The sequence below is a fragment of the Cololabis saira genome, chromosome 23, assembly GCF_033807715.1.
Source record: "Cololabis saira isolate AMF1-May2022 chromosome 23, fColSai1.1, whole genome shotgun sequence".
NCBI lineage: Eukaryota > Metazoa > Chordata > Actinopteri > Beloniformes > Belonidae > Cololabis > Cololabis saira.
This window is the reverse complement of record NC_084609.1, coordinates 16,870,112-16,897,831: the sequence shown is the minus strand read 5'-3', so window position 1 is coordinate 16,897,831 and position 27,720 is coordinate 16,870,112. Positions and strand designations below refer to the sequence as shown.

The window sequence follows — 27,720 nt, the reverse complement described above, 5'->3', positions numbered from 1 at the left end:
AACTTTATAAATCAAAACTAACCTCACAAATGACCAATACATAAAGTTGAACAATAAAATTGTTTAATATTTTTTTCCACCACAATAAAATTTAACAAAGGCTCACTAAAAAAGTGTCAACTTCTGTGTTCTGTACAGTAGATACAGTACATTGCAAAACTGGCCACGCCGTGGCACTGCGGCGCATTTAACACCTCCCCCCCAAAAAAAGTATTATTCAAACACTTTGCACAATATTTACATATAAAATCAACAATTAAAATCCATCTGGAAACATTACAGAATTCCAGCTCAATCTCATGCTAACGGCTTCACAACTCTGGCTGCCTCTAAAAAATAAAACAAAAACAAAAAAAAAAACTGCTAATGAGCTAGTAGGCTTACAGGCTACAGCTGCTTTCACACAGTTAACAAAAATGAATGCTACCAAGAGGCCAGCCAGTCTTATTTATTTATGTTTTTCTGCCACATTGGCTTTCTTTTTTTTTTGTTGTCTGAGAGGCAGCTCCTTCTTCCTTGATTGCATCCTTGTTCACTTACGTTTTGCTTTCTATCGTACTTTCTGACAGCCTACCTGTGTGCTTGAGCAGTTAGCGTTTTGCTAGCTTTGTAAAGGAATGCACTTTGGTAGATTCAACCAAATGCCCTGGGTGTTAGACAAAACAACAACATTAATGCAATCTGAGGTACAAACATGAAAAAAAAAAGCTTTAAAAAAATAATCACATTAATGCTAACAGCCTGCTTGAACGCCTCTGCAGAACTCAGCATAGCCGTAGACAGCAGGCAGAATCGTGCTATTAGCTACTAGAATTCATTTAGCAGTAGGCTAGTGTTAGCGTCACTGTAGATAAAACCAACGTCAGTGCAGCAGCGAGCGGCTGGACACTAGCAGTCCAACGGAAAGTGTCAGTTTAGCCCTGTAATCAGCAGGCGCCGCCCGGTCCTGAGGCGACGCTGGGCTGATATGTGTCTGTACATTGTGCAGCCATGTTATACAAACCCCTGACCCCCCCCGTCCTGACACACACAAACACTTGGCCATATCAGTGCAGATCAGTTTAAAGCTACAATCTGAATCTATTGGCCTGCTCCGTTGTTGGCTCTGTAAACATCAAGGAGGCCCAAGAATGAATTGTGAAGATACAAAATACTTGAGGCAAGTGAAGATACTGTTTACGTGGCTTAATGAATACTCTGAGGACCCAACGTAGAGAGATTATATTTTTAGAGATTGTAATTTAATGGAAAAAAAATTAGTTGCAACAGTTTATTTAAGAAAAAAAAACGAACATGTTTTTTACTGGAAAAAGACCCAAAACTACAGTAAATCCGCAATTTTTTTAATTCAACATTATATCATATCAAATTTTTGTACTTTTTGTTTAATTGAAAAAATAAAATTTTAATTTTCTTCCTCTTTTAACAATTGTTACGTTTTTTTCTCATCAGTAAAACATCAAGTTTAGCCATTCAAAACAAACCTGAGCAAGAATTTAAGTTCCTGGTTGATTGAAACTTGAACTGAATTACCCTGTATACACAATGGCTAAAATTCCTTTTTCTATTAATAAAAATCTTTTTTTATTAATAAGCTACTTTCTGATGTGATGTATTCTAGGGAAATAAAGGCGAATTGTTTTTCCTGTAATGGTCATATTTTTCTCAGAGGGTGGGAACAAAAGTTTTAAATCCACTTTGCCCTAAGGGACTGTTCCCAACGAAAACATGAGCATTTATTCACCCCAGTTAAGCTGGTTGGGCAGGGTTCTTGTTTTACTGCAACTATGGCCTACTAATTGTTGAATTTCTAGAAAAAACAAAACATTAATAAAATAAAAAATTGATAATGTGTAAATTGAACATTCCTTTTTTATGTTTTATTTATCAGTTTTCAGTTCAGCTTTATCATTAATTCTTTAGGAATATTTTGTTGCCGCTACTGGTACTTCCTACTTTTTCTGGTTCATTAAAAGGCAAGGTAAGGAATTTCTGGATGACATCACATCTGTTGATTTTTGAAACAACAGATTAACGAAACATGGTAAGATTTGTCGACAGGGTTATGGGGCCAGGACTGTGTAGGATTTTTAATGGGTCCATATCAAGAGTATTCTGACATCACGATTCACCTGGTATTTCGTTGAATTTTTTTAACCAAAAAAGGAACCAGTCAATTTGCAGACTTAAGCCAACAACATTGTTCGGAGTTGCACCTAAAGATACAACATGATTCCCTGATTGCTGAGTTTTTGTGAAATATAACCAGCGACTGTTCACAAGATACAACCACCATGTAAAAATGTCTGCATGTGTGTGTCAGGTGGGCGTGGCATGGCGATGAAATACTTGAAGGCACAAAGTTACGACTCTCAGCACTCCGTCTCACTAAAAACGTAAAAAATTAACAAAAGAAAAAAAAAAAAATTACACACAACCAAACATCCAGTCAAACTGTTTAGAAAACAAAAACATCAAAGATCCCCTCTCAAGTTGCTCCTCCTCCTCCATGAGGAGGGGGTGGAGCTTCCCCTGAGATGGGTGGAGCAGATCGGGTCTGTGTGTTCCGCATTGACATTTTTTCCTGTGCATCACGTAATGTCATCCACTTCCTGTGCGCTACATTTCATCAACCTGCCAATTGCGATATGGTCAATCCTGGGAACCCCTTCCTCCTCACCGTCATCTTGATCCTCCAGCGCATCATGATTCATTTTCAGAATGCGTTCCGATATAGTTGTGTGCATGTGTGTGTCTGTGTCTTTGTGTGAATGTGTTTGAGGGAACAAGCTTTGAAAAAACCTTTTGATATTGCACGCACACACATACACACACGTACTGCTACACGCACACACATTCAAGTATACAGTACGAACTGCACGTCATAGTAAATACATAGATTAGACTTATAAATATTAAACTGTGGCAAATAAATAAAAATCTTCTGACACACCTCCCATCTTCATTCCAATCACACTCATCGCTAGTAATAGATAACAATACTGAACATATCAGCAGTTGAGTTTGATCACAGATTTGATGCTTGTCTAAGTTGAATGAATTGATCGGATCTACTGTGGTGCTACAGCAGAAAGCTTCTGCTAGTGTGGGTTAACTGAAGATCCCAGTCACAACAGGAAGTGAAAGTGATTCCTACAAATGCTCATGTAGTTTCATTTGGAACCACAAGCAAGCTGTGAAGCTTTTATGAATTAATTTGACACAAATTAATCTTAACTGGGTTTTTTTTTTCTTCCAGGTCTCACTAAATCTTTGCAGTTTAAAATATTTATAAATATCAGTGGTCCTTTCCAAGATGTCAGATTAAAACAAAATGCTATTCATTACTCTTCAGTGTCAACCCAGTTAAAAAAAAAAAAGTAATCTTTCTTATTTTAAAGATTTATCTTAAATTTACGAGATGTGATTGAAGATAAAAATAATTTTTTTTTGTGCCATAAATTGTTTTGTTTTTTTTAAGTATTGATATCAAATAATCCACCTTCAGCTTGATCTTAAACTGCAGCTGAGTGGAGAATGCATTTTGGTGTATGATGGGTATTCCTTGTTACACACCGCACTGATGTGACTGGGCCCTCCTTAAATACTGTTTCTCATACTGACTTCACTACTTTGAAGCAAACCCTGAATTAAAACTACAGTTTATGCCTACTCCTATGTCCAAATGACAGACTTGAGACACGGGTAGGTGCAACAAGCAAGAGAGAGAAAAAAAAAAAAAAAAGATTTAAACGGTGACAGCCCATTTGTGGACACCTATGTTAATGCTACACTAATCCACGTCAAATAAAATTAAAATAAATTAAATAAAGTTTACAAATGTCACCTGTGAAAGGCTGCTATCTGTCCTCGAAAACAGTGTCATTTTCAGGATTATAAATAAGATGGTTAACAGCTAACGTAATCTGTTAATGATTATGATATTTACTACACAGTTTGTGTTACAATTTGAGGCCTATAATGTAAAAGATGACTGACATTTCTCTCCACTAACCCTGAGCTGAAAGTACCTTCAGACTCTGCTGCTGAGCTCAAGTTACATATAAAATCTTCAATAACAACCTGCCGCCTACTTCACCCTCTCTTTGGCTCTTTATTTATCAATTTTTTTTTTTAATTGACAATTTTGAATTGTTAAACTACTGGAGAAAACCACATTTCCCGAGCTGCCAGAGGTAAAAACATCCAGGTTTCTGGGCTGTGACATTCTCGCTGACAACTTTGAAGGGGACCTATTATGCTTATTTGTAGAGGTTTTTATCCGAAGATTTCACTAAAAGAGCTCCAACGGACTATTAGTTAAGAAAGAAAACTTAATCTTCAACTGACACTTGATGCAAACTCTCTGCCAATCCAGGGAAACAAATATTTCTAGCTCGAGTCTCTTTAAGGACCCGTTTACACGTAGCAAAAATGGTGGTGTTTTCATGAGTTTTGGCCGTTTGTTTACACGAAAACGGAACTCAAAGTCACCAAAAATGACCATTTCTGAAAACTCCGGCCAAAGTTTGCAAAAACTCTGTCTTCGCGTTTGCTTGTAAACAGAGAGAAATGGACATTTAGGCTTCAGAACGTCAGATTATGCGACAGAAACGTCACCAGCGACCTGTGTTTACAATTTGTTTGGCCACCATCAATATTTTCTTGTATTTAACCTGTTTTATATTCTAAAGTCACACTTAAAAGTAACTCAACTTCTCTGTCACTCCAAACGAAAGACTATCGTTCCACATTGGAATTAACTGGAAGTTATACGTGTCATTTGTTGATGTTTTTATCCAGGATTCTGATTGGCTATCATGACTTTATGCTTCTCGTTACACTGCCCCCTGTAGGTTTGGCTGCTCATAGCACCTTAACAGCGTATTTATGCGAGTTTGTGTAAATGATGGTATTTTTCAAAACGTAGAGGGGGAAATATCAATTTTTGTAATACTACGTGTAAACGTGGCCTAAGGGTTCCCTCCTGAACATCATTTAGCTGTGAGCCATTGTTCAAATTTGTTGAACAAATGATTGCATAAAAGAAGCTTTTAAGGGAGGTAAAAGTGTAGCTGTGTTACGGATAAAAATCTGAAAAAATAAAAGCATAATAGGTCCCACGTAATTACAGCCTGACTTGTTTTATTACACACAGTATTTTGGTTTCAAGATGTCTCTGTGCCCGGAATTGTATTAGCGCCAAACTTTTTTTTGATAGCAGGTAAGAATTAAAAGTAATTCAAAATGTATATTCCATATCTTTTTTTCAATTTTTTTTTTTTAAAACTTAAAAGTATAAATACAAATCTTTTTTGTTACAGAGCCCTTTGATGGCCACATTTTTATAATTTATCTGAAAATCCCTTCCCCTAGATTCAATACTTCAACATCAAATCTGCCCCCCTTGATGGTCAGAGTTGGTTCATAAAAAGTGAACAAGCTGGTTATTGTTGACACAAACATCCTTCGCCAACATCTCTCTTCATCTTAACCTAAGCTTCCTTGCTAATCTTTAAAGCAAACATGTAAAAAAAACACTTAATGGTCAAACGTGAGAACATTTAGTCATTCTGTGTTTTATAAGGCTTGGGCAGTGGAGAGCTAAACTACTATGGCTAAATATGGCTAAGGCCACAGAACTGCCAAACAAGGCCAAGAGTGAGTCAGCAAATGTTAGCTGACGCTTAAAGTCTGCTAGGCTAACTGCTAGCCAGTTCAATCCAAAATAGGTAGCACTACAACAAATAGCTGTTTAATAACCAACCAGTGCCAGTTAACAGTTAGCCAGCTCAGGCACTATGCTAGCGAGCTAACACCGGCTAGCTACTCCATATGTAATAAAGCCTAGCTAAGAAAGTTAGCTAGCTAACAGGTAGATGGTTAAAGTCAGGGTTGTAGGATCTTTGATAGTGGTCATTTCTGTTACAAAAAAAAAAAAAAGAAGATAAATTCCCACCAAAACCTCTACACTAAAACACTATCAATTGTTTCATTAAAAAAAAAGAAAAAAAAGAAATAAAAACCAGCATGCTAATCGCTTCAGAGCTGTAGCTTTAGTATTAAAAGGATATATCACACGTGTCAGTTGGGAACAAAGTCCCTCTTCTGTGAGGTCTGACAACTGTCTGTAGATATAACCTTGTAAGACTTAAGTCACTCAGTATTTTGGTGTTGTGTTGATTAATCAACTCAGCTAAATAGATTCTGTGCTAAAAATATTTTAAAAAGCCTTGTTCCCTCCATCAGCACCATGTTTGTCATGTGTTTGTGAGTCTGGAGCTACAGAGTGGTGTGATGTGTTCTGATTGTCTGAGCAGCCCCGTAGACATGTCAAACCTTTTTTTTTTTTTTTATCAATTTTTTGTTTTTGTTTTACTTCTTGTCTTGCTGCTCAAAATATAAAATAACTTCCGTCTTTTCCATGCAAGGCTGAGAGTTAGGGGTGTCTAAACGCACCCAAGTCTATCAGGTCAGCTTACATCCCAGCCATGTAACTTTGCAGGTCTGTTTGAATACGACTGCAGTAGTCTTGAATGCACCCCAGCAACGCTTATAAAACCTGGAAAGCTGGACAGACCGGTTTTATTTCAAGTTTAGCTGGTTACTCAGACGCTCACCTTTCGTTGCTCACCACAGCGAGCGGGGTGCATTCATTCTCAGCTCACCAGTTTGGGCAGAACTGTTCTAGGCTGGATGTTTCCATTGGCGTCAGTGATTGCAGCTAAGTTAGTCCTAGTTTTGGAGGAGGAGGTGGCGGTTGAGGAGGTGGTAGCGAGCTTGGAGATGGAGGTGATGCCGCCGTCGGTGGCAGTGCCCCGTTTGAATGAAGAGGTCTTATCTCCTGTGGTGGTTCCCGTCGGTGGCTTGGGGAGCCGCCTCCTGAGCCAAGGGTGGCGTAGTGCCTGGCTCGGCGTCATCCTGAGGGCCGGATCCCACTCCAGACACTGTTTGAGGAAGTCTAGGAAGAGGGGGTCATCGCAACCCTTCAGCGCTGTGCTCCAGTCCTTGCTGCCTGGGGGGCCGCGTACTTTCCCCCGTCGTGAGCGTCCACTGTTCAGCACCGTGCTACCGTCGGGCAGGGTGGTAACAGTGCAATACCGTGGGTACCCTTTGGATGACACAAAGTTTTTCGCCCGCTTGGAGGCGTCGAGGATCTTCTGACCGGGCATTCCCAGTAGTTCAATGATGCAGGCGAGCTGGTCTGCTTCATCTTCACCTGGCAGGAGCGGGTAACCAGTCAGCAGCTCAGCGAGGATGCAGCCCAGGGACCACATGTCAATAGGCATCCCGTACCTGGAACCTGGAGGACAGGGAAAAGCAGTCCCGATTACTTTCTAGTTTTCAGACTGATCGTGTTACTTTTCTCGACAGCTGCCTGTGGCTTCATTGTGACTATAAACTTCTCGGTCTGGACTAAAGGATTTCTCTTCTTAAGTTCTTCCAAGAGTCATCTATTTGTTTCCCATTTATAAGATTTGATACATTAGGTATCACATGTTATATAAACCGGCTTTAAAGTCAAATTGGTGATATTTGGCTACTTTTAGACAACCAAATAAAAGTATCCAACTTGGGTTTTTTTTCATTATGTTGTGCAAGATGTTTGCACTCAGTGTAGAAATACAGAACACTGAGTTTAGGGAATTTAATTAGCACACAAAAGAGCAAGGTTAAATGCAGTTTGTACTGCCAAGCTGCTTTTAAGTTAGATAGATAAAAGACAGATGTGTTTTTTTTTACCTAGAATAACCTCAGGTGCTCGGTAGAACCTGGACTGGATGTAGGTGTAAACCCTCTGATGCTCATAACAGCTGGAACCAAAATCTATGACCTGCAGGAGAAATGAGACAAACTGATTGTACTGTCTGACTTAAAAGTAGCGAAAGATATTTGGTTTTGCATGACTCGGTGTCTGACCTTGGTGCCGCTGCGTCCTTGCTGCTTCAGTAAAATGTTTTCCGGCTTGAGGTCACAGTGAATGATGCGATTCTTGTGCAGTGCGTCCAGGCACTGCAGGATGGAGTGGGCAAACTTCCTGACCAGCGGGAGGCTGAAGCCCTGGAACTTGTTCTTCTTGATGAGCTCGTACAGGTTCATGCTGAGCAGCTCAAACGTCATGCAGATGTGGTTTCGGAAGGTGAAGTTCTCCAGCATGTGGATGACGTTCATGCTGGAGTCCTTGTCCTGCTTCCTCAGGTGCTCCAGGATGCGGATCTCCTCTGCCGCCTGCCGGTGGAAGCGCTTCTCGTTCCGGACCATCTTCAGAGCCACGTGAGTCTGAGTTTTGTGGTCGAAGGCCTTCACCACCTGCAGGAGGAGGACATGCATAGTAAATTTGCACTTTAAAAACCTCATTTGTACATTTCTGTCTATACATTTTATCTGTCCTAAGTCATCCTAAGTCACTTTTTGTACAGACTCATCCGGCACTTTAAAACCTCATATTGTACATTTCCGTTTATACATTTTATTTTATTGTTTATACATTTTATTTTATCTCTTATATATTTGTTTTTATATTTGTATTGTGTTGCACCAATCACCACAACAAATTCCTTGTGTGTGTTAACAAACTTGGCAATAAACCCTTTTCTGATTCTGAAATATGAATCCGTCAGACCAGATGACATTCACACTGGTTTACCCACAATACATTATTAGAGTAAATCACCTTTGCCACTCCAACTCAAAACAAAACTGCAGGTCTTTGAAGCCAGGAGAAATTTTACTGTTTTAAATCTAAATAAATGTCAGTGGGTTTTTCATACAAGTCAACAACAGTACAGGTTTCTGTTTTTTATTTAGATCAAGCAGGACCTCTGAAGATTTCACCTTTGGATTGGATTGTTGAAAAAGAGGCTGAGTTATGTTGAAAAGTGCTTACAAAGAGGCTCAAAACAGCCACAAAATAATAAAACTATCACAACATGACTAAAACTGATCAGAGGGAAACACATAGAGAAAAATGTCAAAAAAGACTTGAGATGACCACAAAACAGTGGTCGTACCTGTCCAAAGCTTCCTTTACCGATGACTTTCAGGACTTCAAAACGGTAGGAGATGTGGTCATGTGGGACGTGGATGTAGGACCCTTGATCATCGTCATAGCCACTATTGTTGGCTCCGCCCAGAACGCCTGACCTCTTCTTTGCATTTGGACCAACAAAATACACTGAAAAAGACAGAGGTTATAGTTATTAAATCAATTAAATTATCAACTAAAGTTCATTCTTATCAGCCCTTGTTGAACAGAGAGAGCATCTCAATGAAAGCAGCTCACCCTCTGGGTAGCTGAACACCTCGTGGTGTTCAAACGAGGACATTTTGGACACGAACTGCTTCATGACCTGGTCGGGGGTCAGCGCACTGGGCTTTGGCTTGCTGTCAGCAGACTTGTTGGAGGTGGCGCTGCCCTGGCGGCAGTGATGAGCCAGCTCCGACGCTGAAGTCTGTCGGTCCGGCAGCGGCAGGCCCGGGCGCGTGGAGCCTAACGGAGCCAGGCCGTTGGGCTGCGAGGTCAGGGCCGAGAGCTTGTTGATGTTCTCCTCGTACAGCTGGGTGATGTGGACCTGCGACTGCGACGATAGCTGGACGGTGTCCGACATGGTGGCTTTAGGACCTCCCTGGAGGGAAACAGAAGCATCCAAACAGCCAGAGATTAAATATAATTAGCATGTGCATCAATAAAGTTAAAATATCTATTTAATTTTGCCAAACCAGCTTATTATACTTCAAAATATTTAACATTTACTGCGAGTTTCCTTTAGTCTCAGTGATTCCCTCACACTTTTCTGAGCGTACAAGAACGCGCTGCAAAACAGAAACTTGTTAAAGTTAACATCGCTACTTTTAATTATGCCAATTTGCAGAGATGCAAATGCATGGTAAAATAATACAGACGCTTCATGACACCAGTAAACTGAACTTTCACAATACCACTGCCGTTTCAAAAAGAACATCAATATCTCATAAACAGAGTAAGTGTAATCTGCTTTTAAATCCTGTTAATTGTGTTGAAGCTGCGCTTTTTCCTGCTTCAGCTGACACCCCACAATGATGAGCACACATTTAAATATGCGAATAGTGAACAGTTGAATGAAAACAGTCTATTTATTCACAGCTGATTAATTGAACGACACTCTTTCTTGTTTTTAGTCGCTCAGTGAGTCACTCCCTGTTGCCATGGGGAGCAGCACACCTGGGCCCTTTCAGACCCCACACACACACACACACACACACACACACACACACACACACACACACACACACACACGCTCTGTGTGTGTGTGTGTGCACACAGTTCAAAGACCCGCTGGTTAATGCAACACAATAATGTGCGAGGTATTGGCACACAGTGACTCGGTTTCAAAGCCGTAAACGAAGATGATTGGCTGGAAATATAGGAGCGTCAAGTTTGCATTTGAGAACACTGTGTATCGCCCTGTCATCAGAATTAAGTTAGTGAACTATTTTTCGTATCAAGATTGTTTGCAGAATGATTCCCGAGGACCAGCCCAGGTTACACCGAGGCAGCTGGAGGTTTGACCATCTATCTGTGGAAACTGACATAGATCATCCTCAAACAGTCATACAGTCTTACAGTGAGGACAATTTTCTTTAGTTTTCTACAATCCATTGTGTCAAAATCCTTGATTAGATTAATACAACAGAGCGTATTGTGTTGCTTGCTATCTAAGAATTAAAAAAAATCCTTTATTTGTACCTTCAAGGCTGCTCTAGCTGCACTGTGCCATTTCTAAAGTGGGACTAGACGTCTGGCAAGGAATTTTAAACTAGTCCAGATGTTGACTCAAACTAGGGAAGAATAAAAATCAGATGATTTCTATACAGAAGAAATGTCTAATTATTGTCAACGAAAGATTCAAAAGATGTATCAAAAGGTGGTGAAAAATAAAATACAATCAGCTGCGAGCCAGCTGCCAAGTCTCCAATAAGAATAGAATATTTAACATTTATGCCAGATAAAACCTTCATTAGAGATGGTCTAGCGTTCCTGGTAACCAAAGTGTCCTGTAACAACCAGCAACACCGATATGGAGAGTTTGGAAAATCTCAAGAACCAAAAGTCATATCAATATTATATCCATCTAATGAATGTCCTTGAGGAAACAGAACTGTACATCCATGTTATAAATAAAATGATAATCAGTTTCATCTGCGTGTCCCGTTAAGTAAATAAACTGCATACAGTTCTGAAAAATTCCTCATTGTAAAAACTGCAGGATTGTTAAAACAAGACGGAGTCAAGGACTGAATTAGATTCCACATTCCAGACGTTCCTGAAGCACCTCACGGAGGAGGTTATCAATCCCATAAATGCTGGAATTGGTACCCATTTGTCCTGAATTATGACGAGTTTGGAAGGGAAAAAGCAAAGATCAGCTGATAATTCAGCTACGAAGCCCGCTTTAAAGTCATCCTAATCGCTTTCCCGGTTCCTCAGGATCGCACTTTGACTCTCGGATGATGACACCAATATGCACGAAGTACTGTATATTGGCGTATGTATTATTGTAAAAAATGTTGCCTCCAATCTCCTGAAAAAAAAAAAAAAAAAACAACAACCTGATCACGAGAGAGGTGGAGGTCAACTTGAGAATAATAAAAAAAAAAAGGAGTGGCAACAACATTACAGCAAAACAGCAAATTAGAGAAGCAAAACTAACAATCGAAGCAGTTACATCGTAAAGCACAAATAAAAACACTGACCCCTCCCTCGGCACAGCGCTGTGGGAAGGAAGCAGACCGGCTTCCTCATTTTCAAGATCTTGAAACATTAATGCTGGCTGTCCAGCAACAAACCGGTCGGCAGGGCAGTTTCGGATCCATTAACATTTCATGAACCCGACTGCTGTGCATCAACAAACCTTGCTAATGCTAACAGAAGCATAAAAGCAAACCGTACCACTCTGATGGTAATGGAGCGAGTACAAGCTGCGGCAGTTCCTTTATACCATTAGTACAAAGTGTGCCCTTCACAGCGGGCTATAAACCAATCAGCTGTTTAAAGCATCCTGGAGCAGCGGGCTATTATTAGCCGCCTGGCTACAGCTGCCGGTTCAGAGCTGCTGCTCCTCCACTCGTGGAGCTACCAGGCTAACGTGCTCGCCGCTCATCCACACTCCCTTTGTTTCATTTCCATCAGTGAACCATTCGTTTACGGCAGGAGATCAGAACCACCACCGAACGCTCTGGTGCTGGTCTTCAGCTTCACGTAGGACCGGGACGTTCTCTGCTAATCTGTTTACTGATTCTCCTGAATCCAATCAGTTGTTCGCCGTTTGACAACGTCCAGATAAAAAGTCCTGATCACGCAAGGAAAAGTTTCCGTGTTGCTGACATGAACTTAACTGTCAGTTATCTATTATCTCAACATGACAATCATTGCGACTTGCATTTTAAGAACGGAACATTTACTGTTTTGACGGTTGTCAGTCACAGTTCATGTTACGTCCAGCACTAAACCAAAGCAATCACAGTTCTTCAAGATGTTTCAAAACACATAACTCACTGGCCTGCAGTCTCCGGCATCCACTGCCCCTCATGACCGTGACAGGTTGAATGCCTGGAACTCACGGTGGTCATTTAGAGCTGATGAAACCCGAGCACATCCCATCACCTTCACTTGGCGCTCAGATGTCAGTGTGAGATGTTCGAGGAAAACGCAACGAGTATCCTAGAGTTCCGTCTGTAAAGAGCTAATCAATCATGAGTGGAGATATGACATGCGAGTGTCATGACAGCCTAGTCTGGCGTTTCTCACCCCTCCCCTATGTCGTACTTCCATTTTAATATTTATTTAAAGACATGAAGAATCAGGAAACTCTTTTAATGGGGTGAAGGTTGTGAAGGAGCCAACTTTCACCTTCTCAAACAACTCAGGCCTCAGAAATTGCACAGCAGTTTGTATGATTTAGGTGACATCACGTCAAGGAGGAACCTCCAGCTTTCTAGCCTGAAAGATCAGACCAACATCTACAAAGATGTAGGGTCTAAAAATCTAAGGGACGGCCGCAACGGCTGCTCGTCAAACTGCCTTTGAATGCAGTTGGAAAAAGGTGACACATTCAGAGTGATGGAAACAACTCAACGCGTAAATAAAAAGTTTTTCATAGCCTGTCAGCCAAACAGCACACGCATCAACCTTGTAAAGGACGGCCGTTTTCTGTTCAGTTTTCTAGGAAAAACTTAGAATCTTTAACTGTTGACGGCGAAGCTGATCCGAACATCTGTTAAACCTCATCTGCAGCCATCTACACTGTTTACATCCAGATTATGTCCCTGCTCTGTGGTCATGAGGCTCTCACTGTAAGGATACTCATTTGATTGGTTCTTCAACTTACAGGCATTTTTAATGAGCTCCGATGGATGGTAGCTAGACGTACCTACCTACCTCAGAGGTTGTTTTTGGTCCCAGACACCTTAGGAAGGGCTTACATTACGCTGCAATGGCCTCCAGTACAACTGTGCGAAACTTTGGAGTTATATTCGATCAGGATTTGTCGTTTAAACATTATTTTAATCAGGTTCGTAAAACAGCGTTTCTCAATCTCCATAATAACGCAAAGATTAGGATCAACCTCTCCCAGAGTGATGCTGAAAAAAAAACTAATTCACTTGTTTGTCTTCCTTTTCCTGCTCTGCCCAGCTGCCCTCAGGAGCAGGGTCCCCCCTTATGATCCACGTCTTGCTCAAGGTTTCTTCCCTCTTAAAAGGGGAGTTTTTCCTTTCTACTGTATGGCTTAAGGTTTTTCTCTCACTTGGGGAGTTTTTACCTGCCATTGTTTATGTAGTAATTGCTCTGGGGTCATGGTTCTGAGTTATCTGGAAAGCGCCTTGAGACAAATTGTATTGTAATGGACGCTATATGAATAAAACTGAATTGAAAAAGCAAATTTAAATTTGTAAACGATACACTTAGACTACCTTTTTTCCCCATTTGCAGCCAAATCAGAAGTGCAATTCCTCAAATCACCACTAGGAGCAGACACAAAAACAAATTTAGCGCATTATACATTGAGGACACTCTTAATTGACGCATTATACACACAAATATATATATATATATCCTTCCCTTTGACAACTGTGAACTTGATTTCTGTGACTTAAGACCTCACAAAACTGAACATTCTGTAAAATGACAAATTTACATGTTTTAATCATTGAGTCGGCTTCCTTTCCCTAAACACAGCGCAAAATACTATGACCAGCACAAAGCACAGCCATAAGAACTATCAACGGATGTTTTTGATACAACTTTTATCTCCACTTCATGAAGTGAACCGTTATCGGTTATCATATGGAATAAAAGTGCTGATATTCAAGTGATAATCATGTTGAGGGGGTCCACTGTTGCATCTGCAGCAGTAAAAATACAAAGAACGTGTTGTGGAAAACACAGCAACGACTGTGGTTCTCTGAGGACAAAGTGCTGGTGGGTGCGTTCGTACCGTCAGGGGGTTGTGGTTGTTGTTACGGAGTGGCGGCAGGGCGGCGGGCGATGTTGTCTGAGAGCCGCTGTGACCCGGAGAGTAGACCGGCTCGCCCGATTTGCCTGAAGGACACAGAGAGAAAAGAGTTTGAGGAATTTCCAGGAGATCCAGGTTATGTTTTGTCATCATTTTTGCTTTCTTTTTTCTTTGTGAAAAAGAGTGAGAAGGTTTCTCGCTTTTCCTTTCATAGCTTTAACAACCAGTTTCAGTCGCTGACTGTTAAGAGTAGAAACAGACAAATAAAAACACTTTGCAGCTTTGACAGAAACAAGATTTTGTAAAACATAAAAAAAATAAGATCCTTTCCAGCAGATAAATTAAAGCAGACATAGCGTGCAAACACTAAACCTCATGTCCCTTTGCCTATCCAAGAGCTTCCAGAGTCAGTCAGTTCTGCACCCGTCGCTCCTGCTCCCTGGAAGTCGGAGCCAAATCCAGAGGAACCAGACAAATTCTTTGCATCGGAGATGGTTCTCCAGGCAGTCACATCTCAACTATGAAAGAGATTCTCTAGACTGGAACATTTACTTACTAATCACGTTACATTCAAAGCAAGCGGCTGAAGCATCCACTCAAACAAATATCACATGCTATGACTACAAGGGGGAAAAAAAAAAGTCTATTATGCAACACGCATACAATGCTCATCAACCTCCAAAGATTTAATGTTTTCATTCTGTCCTCGGTTTATTACGTAAATCAATTTGAAGTAACGGTGCAAACTAAATCCTATCAACAAATAACATTTTCTGAAATATGTGAGAGTGGTCTGTGAACGGAGAAATGCTGCAGCAGGATCAGTTCAGTGAGAGAAGCCTTATGCAACAGAAACTCCCCGTTCACGTCAGTTTACCTTGAATGTTCCTCATCTTTTCTTTTGCTCAATTACATTGTTGCACCAATAACTGAGGAACTGTGGTTTTATAATTTTAGCATTTTATAGAACCAATGATGATTTTGAAAGATCCATATTGACATTAGTGACGTAGAAAAACTGAAGTTGCAGCTAGTTGGAATCACACAAGATGTTTTGGCAAAATATAGAGGATAGAGAGACGATCACACAAAAACAGGTCAGACTTTTTTTTGTCTCACAAGACAGAGCGGAAACAAGCAGTCGCCGACTGTGACAGATGACGGGTCAGGCTCTGGGAAATCCAATTATTATTTCATCGGTCAAAGACACACACCAGCATGTAAGCAAGTCTGTACTTCATCAAAGCTACAGCGAAACCTCCCATTTCCTCAGGCGAGCCAGAGAAAAGCGGCAGCAGCACGATACACACCCTGACACTTCTGACTCTCACAGTGATGACTGCACATGTTTCTGCAGCAGAGATCCCGACAGAGATGTTGTCTCCCACCTCTGAGGTGGTTTTATGAGATGATGCTGCACTTATAAAGCAGCAGCAGACCTAAATCGGCTGATTTTTGGTCATAATTTCAGAGTCATTTTGCTGTCTGATTAAAAATAAATAAATAAAACAGATGAGCATATGAATGATTTCAGCTTGATGGAGATTTTGACTGAGTGCACCAAACAGAGAAGCCAAAAGATAGTCGTGTGGAACACTGCAGAATGCAAATCCGATGCAAGGACACGAAAAATGTTAACCGATGCCAGAGTACTAAAGAGATATTAGACATATATTATGTATATATTCACATGCTGAGATGAGTCAAAAGAGAGAAACTACTGTAGGCAAGGACCTATAACTTATAATAAGAAGCTTAAAGGCAAATATATTTAAATTTCTTAGCAGTTGCATTTTATTTGTTATATATAGCTCTGTACAGTAACCTAGAAAACTTTACTTCTGGATTTCTAATCGCAGCAGAAAAAGAATATATAATCTGCTGCAGTTTTAAACAAGATGTTGAGAACTTTCACAGTATTTGCACACGACCACATGTGCTTGAGATATATGACCCAGCATTGTTGTCTTCTGTTAATCCTTCTGTCAGAAACGCCAACTAAGACGTGCAGCTCCTGTTTACAGTCTGGACCAAATAATATGAAGACAACAGACTGTGGCAGCTTTGAACTGGACGGACCCGGTTATCTGGTCCAGTCTGCAGTCGGTCCCTGCAGATTGACTTGGTCTAAGGAGGATGAAGGGTTTAATTTAGCCTCATAATCCCCCAATACGCTGCCTGTCTCGCTCCCAGCTGCTTCACCTCCTTTCACAGCAACATAACACAGAGAGGTCATAGGTCAAAGGTGGCTCTGGATGATCCAGTCAGAGCTGCGAGTCCGTCAGCAGCTGACACAGATGTACTTCGACCGCAATTCTAAATCAGGAAAAAAACAAAAGAAGGAAATCCAAACAAACACAGAGTTCAGAAGTTGAGAAAAGTGAAACTTGCAAAGCTAAAATCCGTTTCCTGCTGCTCGTCACTAGTTTCACGCTTTTGAGTAAACAGTATGATTGCTTTTAACATGTGTGCGCCAATAAACAAGCGGATCCTGGACATCTGCTCGCCAAGTCTTTCTAACCCTAACCCCCTAACATCAGACATCATTTAGCAGAATCAACCCGACTGCAAAGAGGAGCTGGTTTGGAACAAACTCAAATTATAGAAAAAGGGGAAAAGAAATGGTTGAAGTTAGTCGAGATTGGTCATTGTCAGATCCCAGAGTTGTTTTGCATCATTCGCTTGAAAGGCATCACTCCCAACTCCTCTCACCTCCATCGAATGCTGCACTCAAATTTCAGAACCAGACAGATAACATTTGTCCCACATTATAAAAGTTTCAGGAGAGGGGTTAAAAATTATACTCAACACCTCAAAAATCCTCCAAGTGACCAAGATTATGCCGATTTGTGAATAATAAAACTGAAACTGTACGTTTTTAAAACAAAAAAATAAGTAAGCAAAGATTAACCTGCCATTATCTTTCCAACGTCTTTCTCACCAACTTCTTTCTTTTTCTTACATCCAACAACTAAGAATTTTAAGAAGATGAAGTCACAAGATACTTGAAGCTTTAAAGTGAAAAAATCCTTGAACATAACTAGTACCTTCAATGTTTTTCACTCCCTACTACAATACAAAATGATAGATATTTGTGCAATATCAGTCAAGAAGATTTGCTGCTATTTTTGTTTTGTTTTTAAAGAACAAAAGGAAGTTTGAAAGAGAATCTCAACTTCGACATGAGAACTGCAACTCATTAGTTTCTTCACTGATCAATCAACTTATTTTTTTTATCTTTGGATTAGAATTAATATAAAGATACAAATTTTGTTTTTGTTTTATACCTCCTCAAAAACAAATAGTTGTCAAAAAAGACACAAGGACGTGAACAATTAAAAAGGTAATCATATAAAACATATCGCATTACTCATGCAAGTCAGCTCTATGCTGAATGTTTTCTGAGCTCTAAAAAAATAAATACTAAAACGCTTCCTGGTACTGGAACAACAGCTGATAAGTGGAGGTGGTGTGAAAACGTCTCCAGCTGGCTCAGAATAACGACGAGTTCAAGCTGAGAACAGAAGCAGAGCTGAATGGGAGAGATTCCCTGTCAGGATCCCTGCGGGACACCTTCCAGCTCCCTGCATCCGTGCAGGTTAAGAAGACAGATGGTCTCTTCTGACGATTCTAATCTGAATGCTAGCTGTAATCCTGTTAATGAGGATGACTTCGAGCAGGAAAGACGAGCCAAGCTCAGTGACTGCTTGGGCACAGACACACTGTCTGATAGGCGCAAAACAAAGTCCATGCAAATAGTCCATCTACTGCAAACATATGACGGAGGACTCAGAGGAAATGCAAATTTACCAAACACACGTGTTATTGTACGCTTATTTCATCATCAGCAAGAGCAGACACCTATATAAAAGCACAAGCTTCAGGTATATGTTAACACAAAGAATTAAGCAATAATCTGTCAAGAGGTACAAGACCATTTCCAAAGAATTCAGACTCCACACACTACTAGTGGTAAACATTCAAGACGATTTCCAGTCTTCTCAACGGTTTCCCGTCATGTTTAGCTCAAGATCAGACCACGCTGCATACAACCCAAGAGCTACAACTCTACAGGCTGGAGCTGCTGTAGCATTTGATATGTTTAAGTCCATGGCAGTACAATGAAAAAAAAGACTGAACTAGTGATTCAAGAGAGCTGTGCCTTAATGAATGTAGTAGATCAATAAAATGAAGCAACGCTGGAAAGAAGGGTTGGATTAAATTCCTCCAGAGCATCAGACATAAACCCTGTGCCAAATCAATATGTGCAACATGATAATCCACTGTAGCAACAAAAGGGAAAAGACCAAAGGAATAAAAAAAGGAGTCAATATGGACAGTTGGTACCGATCCCTCATTTTGATACAATCTTATTCAAGATAATGTGTTAAATAGGCCAAAGTTGGTAGAACATCACAGACTGAAACAATGTAAAAGCTAGCTGATGAGAAACCAGTCACAACAGCATTAGAATTCCTTCATGACCAATCTGCTCCATAAACCTTGGTTTCCCGATTACTTCATTGTGGTTTTTTCCTTAGTTTGTATTGTTTTTTTTTTTTACAATATCCCCCTTTAAAATCTTTTAACATTTTGTCCCTAGAACTGCAGCTAAATTTGCTTTGTCATTAGATAAATAAATAATTAAATAAATAATGTGCACGGGCAAATTTTGAGAAACACATTTTAGGACAAAACCAGCGATGGTTAACCAGTTTGTATTGTATTACTTGAATGTATGACCTTACCTTATCTTACTTAAATCAATCTTTTTGGCTTTATTTGGATGTGTGGTCATGCACACAAATACTGATATGATACATAAAAAAAAAGAAAACATCAGTCTGAAAATTTTGAAGAAACTCATCCTGAAACATCAGAACGGCCCCAACTCTTCTTCAAACAGTTGTGCATGTATCTGTCAGATGACAATACGCGACGTTAACTCTGCAGCACATACTGTGAAGGTAACACGGATCTATACTGGAAAGCACATGCTGTATCCTCTGCTGAGAGTCTGACAGATGTACGCTACCAGAGTGGAACAGCAGCATGCTGAATGTGAACTCGACACCGAGCTGGAAATGCCGGAGCGCCGGCGAGCCCGCTTGGCATGCTGCTCGACAGGAGGGCATGTGATGCTCGGGAGGTTATGGGCTAACAGCAGTACAGAGTAAGGAGGGGAAAAAAATAAATAAATAAATAAACAACGAGAACAGAAAATTGCCTGGAAATGACACCGTTTATCCTGGCAACATGCTGACATTTTATCTTTTTCCCCCTCGCAGGTCTCAGTAGATGAATCACTGCTATTACCTCAAACTTTACTCTGTCTAAATACTCAAAGGTAGGTATAATTAAAAGTCTCTTGAGCTGCTTACAGTTGGAAAATAATCACAACCCTCTGGATTTTGTCTGAGTGAGACACATACAGTATGGTATTGTTAGGTTTTGACACCATTTGATCAAATTCAGATGGGGCACTGAGAATCTTTCATATCGCTTATTGTGTCCACTTTAGTGTCGAAACACAAGTTAATCAGTGGGAAATTCAATAAAGGACACAGCAAGCAAACTTAAATGACTAATTATCAACTCAAGGGAAAACACATCTGCATGTGGCATGGTTGTATACTCATAAAGAGAAAAAGTGCACCATCATCTACCTTATCCTGTACTTGGAAGCAAATAGTTGGGTGTCTGAAGTGAATACTAAATGAAAAATGGTCAAATATCACTTTGTTTGTCAAATCCGTCCTGTAATTCTGTTGTACTTTGTTCAAAACATGTCCCACGTATTTTTAGGATCTCAGGAAATCATGGAAACTACTCAGGATCTCAGGAAACCACATGACATGTTTCCATATCAAGCAATGAAATGCCCATTGCATAATATTTTAACAGAATTATTTATGCAGTTCTGAAGTTTATATTCTTGGAGGCAAAACCCATGTTTGGTACCAATAGTGGTTATCAAAGGTTGGAAAAGAGATTTTTCAGCCGTCTGAGGTTAGGATTGTTGTTAAATTTGGAAATCAGATGGGAGTGTTCTTTAAAAGGTTTCCAGTCATGTATTTTCCAAATGATTTTGTAACTGTTAGTGAAGACACAGCATGACTGCACCTCCGTCTGCTCAGCTGTGTCCCAGACCATGTTGAAAGTCAGCTACATAACAGTCAGTCACTCTGCTTGACGGAAAAACGTAATGACATCATTTCTAAATTACCTTCGGGCCCATTTTCCTGCATTTTGCTTTGTAAAACTTTTTAGAGATGCATGTCAGACAACACATACAATTTAGACTGATAACCCAAAGTTAAGGTTTTCCAGACAGCTGAGAATTAAAAATCCTTCAATAAGAATTTGCCCTGAAAGTAACATTGACCATGTTTTTGTTCCAAAAGCCAGTTTAACTGCATTTGTCTCCAAAGAAGAATCCAGACAATCTTACTGCAGAGATTTTCTACATTCTTCTCATATGTCAACATAAATTCTTCTTACAATCTGTTTATGTGCAATATGAAGCTGGGAACGAAGCTGGAACACAGCCTGAGGCTGCACACGCTGTCACCACCTGACACGTGCCCTGGATTGAAACGGATGAACTTGTTATAAAACATGTGCTACATGGAAGACGGACAACAGATTTAAAAGACACCAATACAGACGGAAACCATGCCTCAAACACACACACAAACAAACAGAATGTGGAGCTCCTATAAGGCAATTGCTCAGCAATCAGGCTCCATATCAAACTCAATTAATCACAATGATTGATGCATCGCAAAGTGGACTTTCATCCGGTTGGTTCTCAACAGTGCACACTGCTGGTATTGCACAATATTAGGAAGACATGCAATATGGATTACCATGACTGAACACCGCCATGACGACATGAGCCAACACTGACCTCATTCAGACTCTGCAATAAGATCTGATCACAAGTAGTTGACGCTAATACGAGCTGTGAATGAACTCCAAGACAGATTCAAAACTGCCCACTCAGGACATATTTCAAACTTGTCTGGGACACCTGTGCCAAGATTTTGTTCGTAGTCTGAACAAAAAAAAAAAAGTGTCCTGGGACAGATTCAGGGGTCACTTAATAAACTAATGTTATCAGCTTATGCAAATTACTCATTTAATTTACATATATGATTGCAATCCAGCTCTTCGTCATTCAATTTCTTCATTGTGCTTGTAGTGAATTTTCCTTTGTACAAATCTTTTGCTGAATAATGTTTAGGGTAAAAAAGGTTTATGACAGATTTTTTTTGTCTTGTCATTTCTGTCTTTTTCTCCTCCAAGTTACAACTAGTTATTTCCAGCTACAACTGCCTTAGACGATTAAAAATAACAATGCATGTGGTGTTTGCAAGCAAAATTGATGTGTATCTTCATTTGCATAGAGTAAGAAAGTCAGATCTGATCAGCAAAAAACACATTTGGGTACAGATTTTAAGTGCTTAACCACTTGTGACTGAATTTCTCCGGACACATGTTAATGCCCGGTCTGACCGAGGCCATAGTTGCATGAAAATACACTCTCTCGATCATGCTAATAGGAGCCGTCAGAGCATTTTCTGCTACTCCATAGAAAATACCTCTTAGTACTCTGATTATTAAAAAAAAATAATAGGAAAAATAAATAAAAAAAATCAGTCACTAAAAACCTAAAATTTAGTTAAATTATCTCAATCAAAAACTAACTGCAATGTCTGTTACTGCAGTTGTATCACCTTTTCTCTATTCATCAACAGATTGGGGTATGAGTGTACTGCAATATCAGGAGGTAATTCATTGCTATGCCACCAAATTATGAGAAAAGTATTAAACATAAAGGAAAAAGTGATCCAATTTCATGGTAAGGTTTTGGAAAATGCATAGGATGTGTGTTTGTTATCCAATTAAGGGCCAACCTACCTGGCCAGATATTTTACCTACATTATAACGTGTACTTATCACTATAGACAACAGAGAAATCCATTTAATCATGGAGATGAAGGCACAGATGAGAAAGTCTGTGATGTTGACGTTTTCCCACTGTGATTCCTCAGAATGCCCAAAGGCAGCAACCTGTTCAACCAGTGGGGTAAAAGAATAAGTTGCGGAGGAACAATAACCAAAATATCTGGGAGAACAAACTAAAGTGCACCAATTCCAAGATACAACAACATCACCCTGCTCAATATTATTATTATATATATTATAGCAGTGTCTAAAATGCTATAAACAAAGCTAGTAGTGCACACAGCCTGCAGCCTCTGCTATCGTTCACTGGTTGAATATAGTTCTCAGTTAGAAGAATTGAACTAGATGAGTCAGACTAAAGAAAACTGGAATCAGTCAAAACAAAAAAACATTCAGTGCACCTCTACTAACTACAAAAAGGACAGTTTCAGTGAGCTAACAGTGATCATAATGAATTCAAAGAATAATTACTACCAATTCTTCCAAGGAAATGGAGTACATCGGACTATTTGAGGGTCTCGATAATAGCTCTTTATCTTTCACAAGCTGCTAAAAATACAACGAAACCCACTGGATCAGTTCTGCACACAGTTCAAGGTGAGAAAGCTTCAGGTGTTAATTCTACATTAACAACATGTCATCGCAGCATTCACATCCTGTAATGTTACCGTTATCCAGCCTTCAAATAGAACCCTTGAGCTTATGATTACAACATGGGAAGATGTGCAAATGAAATGCTCGGCATTCAAGGGGTTAGTGGGTTGGTGCTAGATTGGATCAGCTCTGCAAAAGCTCTTAAACATGGCTCACGATCATCCAAGAGGTTTTCTCAGGTCTGACCAACAGGTGGGCTGTCTCAAGCGTTTTAACTATGTATAAACAGACAGATCAATTATATATGGGTCTGAAACATGACATAACAAAATCCCTTACCCTAACCATCAATCACGGCGGACCATCACTCCTGTTATATAATCAAACATTATAAAGTCTTGCGTCTCCAAAATCATAAATACGGTCATAGTAGGGGAGTTATGTGGTCTCTTCTCAGGACCACAGCAAACACAACCCTATTTTCATTCACTGTTACAATATAATCTACTGTAGCTGGTTGTCCCACAGTTATTAGGTTACTGCCTAATCACACTATTTTGATTTTGTTGTTTTGTTGCATAACTATTTCCACATTTCTGCAAACAAAAAGCTGAAATAAATTACCATACATGTCATATTAGTGATTCCAAGTAATTTTCAACCATCTGATGTTTGACAGAAGCTCTGTTAGTGTCATTATCATACTGAAGGTTCTTTTTCTGGTGTGCCGTTACAGAGTGTTTATCTTTAAGAGTTCAAGTTCAAACTTACTTTATCTACAAATTTACATTCGAGTTACAGATTTAGTTAGAAAGCCAAACACCACCGTTGGCACATTTTGTTTTTTAGTCAAAAGGTCAGTAGACAGTTCAGTAACTTGTAAGATGTGTTTTTATTAGATTAGCCGCAGAAAAAGATCTAGGCTAAAAGGCACTGATAATACAAAAAAAAGAAGAAGAAAACATGGAGATCTAACAAAACCCAACTGCTTCCGTTGAGAAGTATTTATCTGCTATTGAGAAGTAAGGCTGATTGAATGCTATGGACATGGATTACGCAGAAAAGATATTTCCTCTTATTTTAGCTTGAGTTGTCGCAACACTCAATGTTCAATATTCACAAAAGCTAACGTTATATTTTCTACGAGAATATTGTGGCTAACAATAATTTTTTTTTTTTTTTTTGCAAGGAGCATGTGCAGGAGCTTTTTTTCCCATTGATTTTCAAGTTTTATGTCCTCTCATGTGCAAAGTATCCCTATTGTCTAAATGCAAACTGCCAATCAACAGTAAAATTCAACATGTACAAACAGCTCTTAAAGGAACATTCTTGAGTTACAACAACCCCGGGTGTTTTATTTGATAGTAAAGAGTATTAATCTTTGTTTGAAGCCAAACCTAAGTAAGCAGCTTTGAGTTAGACAGGAATATATCATTGCAGCAAAATGACAATTTATGTTAGAACAGGGACACCTGTCTATTTCATCATGAATATATAACTATCATGTTCTATGGAAGCAGAGAACTTTTGTGTCTATTGACAGTACCTTGTGTAGCACTGGTGGTCAACTTGTACCGATTTATGACAACGAAGCAGCGAATGGACAGAAATTCCTGAACAAACAGTCCCTTTTATAAATCTTTCAGCTACATACAAAATTGAAATGACCTTGAAATCTCCTATCCATGCAATCACTTAATGAGAATCACATTTTTCAGTCTTGTTAGAGGCTAAAAATAGTTATTTATTTTGATGTAGCTCTGTTTCTCCTTGTGCTAACATTTGCCATTTTTTCCTGCAACCACATATTCTGTTCTAACCCAGAACTGCTTCCATTCACATCATGTTGGTCCCCAAAGAAAATGTACGCTTCTTACCATCTAATAAGAGACCTATAGGGTTGTTTGGAATCTGGAATTAGTGTTAGACTCTGAAAACGTAAACAAAACTCAAAAGAAAGGAGTGACAGTGGAACTGGGTTTCATTGAGCAAATATTAAATGGAGGAGTTATTTGATTTTAGAAAAGCTGTGCATATCTGTGATGTGGCGGTTGAACTATCGGGCTCGGATTGGGCTTGGAAGATGGATCATTACCACTTTGTTGAGGTTAAACTGCTTACAAGAGAAAAGTAAGTGTTTCTGTTGCGTCTGTGCTTGTGAACGCGCTCAGGATCAGTACTGTAGCTCTCCTAAGGAGTAATATACCATTCTTTAAACGTTACCGAGATTGTGTTCAAATGTATGTTTGCATGGGACCACAAAGCTACAGGACAGATCTCAAATAAGTGGTTAACTACACCCCCATGAAACCTGCTAATATGAAAAAACGTAAGATTATAGTCAATAAGGGATGTTTTTGTGGCAATTTGATCAAACCAGTCAGAGATATTTCATTGTTGGGAGAATAAAAAATAAAAACAAATTGGATAGTGGACCCCCTTGGAGTGAACTTTGGTTTACCTAGCTAACATGATGTGAAATAATTACAGCATGCCCTAGCAATTCGGACATCATTATGTATATATTTTTTTTCCTTACTGCGATATTATGTCTGTTTAGTGTGTCCTGCTGAGTTTTGTTCTCCCATTAAAATGTTCAATTTTGAGGAGGAAAAAAAAAAGTGGTTCTATAAAAGTGCTGAACAGATATACTTGTAATGCTGTCAGAACCTCAATAAAGAGAAGTTGAAAAAAAATTGGATAGTTTTATGCAATTATAGGATTTTCCTCTTCATAGAAAGCTTGATTGCTATTAACTTTTAATAATCCTGTTATGACATCTTTGAATACAAATAGCATAATAGTATATACTATTACAAATAAATATATTATTGGGTTAGTTTCAACATGCCAAAGACAATTGTCTCTAATCCAATTAGCATTTTTATATAAATTTAGCTAAAGGAGGAAAAACAAAACAAAAATGTAAAAGTAAGTTGGACTGGTTGCCAAGGAGACATTTAAAAGGTTTCCGGCCAGTGCAAAGCAGCCAGGATTACACGACTACAAATACACCATGACAACATAAACTTGCATCAAACTTCCTAATAAAATACAGCATCATCAAAATGTGACAGTTGAAGGGGAAAAAGGCAAATTTATAAGGCACAGAAAAACTAAAAACTGACCAACCCGGAGGCCAACAAGAAACTAAAAAACACAGAAAACACCACAAGATGTCAAGATCTGCAGATAATATATCCACGAAAACATAAAGACGTACCAGAGGCACACAGACGTAAACAGGCTGTAAACAGAGCAGGGAAACCCAGCAGGAACCCTGCTGCTGCTGCTGCTGTCACTTCATCTGAACGCTAAAAATAAAGCCTGAATTATGGTTCGCCGTAGTGTACGGCGTAGCCTACGGCGTACGGTACCAGGGCGACGTCGCCCTGGTACCATACGCCGTAGGCATAGGCGTCCATTTTAGCGGCTTTGTATCGATCTGGTTCCTGCAGTCAGCTCGCAGCTTCTTCCCTGCCCTCCTCTCAGTGAGATAACAGATCATTTCGTGAGCAAAGACACACAGAGACGAGGCCAGCAGAGCCTCGAGTGTTTCCTGCAGCGGTTTCTCTGGTTTCTGACTGGTTTCTGAGTTTCAGAGGGGGGGTGGGAGGCGGAGCCGCGGCGGCCGGGCTGCAGCGCGCCTCCGCCGGCTGCAGGGTCGGTGCTTACCCGTCGGGAGGACCGAGGCTCCGGGCTTCTTGGTTAACATGGCGGCCGCTCCTCTCCTCTGGTCCCGACGAGCTGCAGGACGCCTCCTCTTCCTCCTTCCTCGGCTCCTCCTCTTCCTCCTCCTCTTTCTAATCCCGTCCACTCCCCCTCTTCTGACCTTAAACCTAAATTATGGTTCCGCGTTAAATCGACGCAGAGCCCTATGTGCGTCGCCGCGGTACCCTACGCCGAAGGGTCTGCGTCGGTGTAACGCGGAACCATAAATCAGCCTTTAGACATCCTCCTTATCCTTAATCACCGTTCTCATCATTCACCTCACGTGCTGGCACTAATCCCTTAGATTTATAATGAGATCAAAGGTAATTACACGTATTAATGAAAAAACTTGTTTTGTTTTGTTTTAAATTAATACACAACTCCATACATTCAAGTAGGCTATCAATGTACAGAAGAGTATTAGGGCCATGCAGGAGGAAAAATATTTGAGAGGGAAAGATTTTTTTTTATGGTGCAGATTCATGTTGAAATACAATTTCAAGAATAAAGTCGAAATTTCGTGAATAAAGTCGAAATTTCGTCTTTTTTCTCAACATTTCAACTTTATTCATGAAATTTTGACTTTTTTCTCAACATTTCGACTTTTTTCTCGAAATTTTACTTCAACATTAATCTCAACATTTCGACTTTTTTCTCGACATTTCGACTTTTTCTCGAAATTGTACTTCAACATTTATCTCGACATTTCGACTTTTTTCTCGAAATTGTACTTCAACATTAATGTTGAAGGTCCTTCTTCCCTGCAGCTGTGAGACTACACAACCAGCACTGCTCACAGTAGACCACATACAACAACCTGACAATAAATGTACATACTGGAAAATAATGTGCAATATCATTCACTGCAACGTGCAATTATTTAAATATCCGTCTGTATCATATTTTATATACCAGTATTTTTTATTATTATTGTTATTGTATATAGGCTACC

The 27,720-nt window shown here is 39.7% G+C and overlaps 1 protein-coding gene across 1 annotated transcript; it reads right to left on the bottom strand.

Annotated features, from left to right (window-relative positions):
- On the bottom strand, positions 1–26,819 carry dyrk2 (dual-specificity tyrosine-(Y)-phosphorylation regulated kinase 2). Its single transcript, XM_061715185.1, has 7 exons — positions 26,733–26,819; positions 14,475–14,578; positions 9,284–9,626; positions 9,012–9,175; positions 7,921–8,310; positions 7,744–7,834; positions 1–7,303 (listed from the first exon to the last, which is right to left on the bottom strand). Exons 1-7 carry the CDS (start codon positions 26,770–26,772, stop codon positions 6,660–6,662), a joined length of 1,776 nt encoding a protein of 591 aa, XP_061571169.1. The 5' UTR covers positions 26,773–26,819; the 3' UTR covers positions 1–6,659.
- Positions 26,820–27,720: the final 901 nt, after the last annotated feature.

Coding starts and splice junctions, on each gene's coding strand:
- dyrk2 (XM_061715185.1), bottom strand. CDS start 26,772: ATGTTAACCAAGAAGCCCGGAGCCTCGGTCCTCCCGACGG. Junction 9,627..14,474: donor ACAACCACAACCCCCTGACG/GTACGAACGCAC, acceptor GTTTCCCTCCAG/GGAGGTCCTAAAGCCACCAT. Junction 7,835..7,920: donor AAGGACGCAGCGGCACCAAG/GTCAGACACCGA, acceptor TTTCTCCTGCAG/GTCATAGATTTTGGTTCCAG.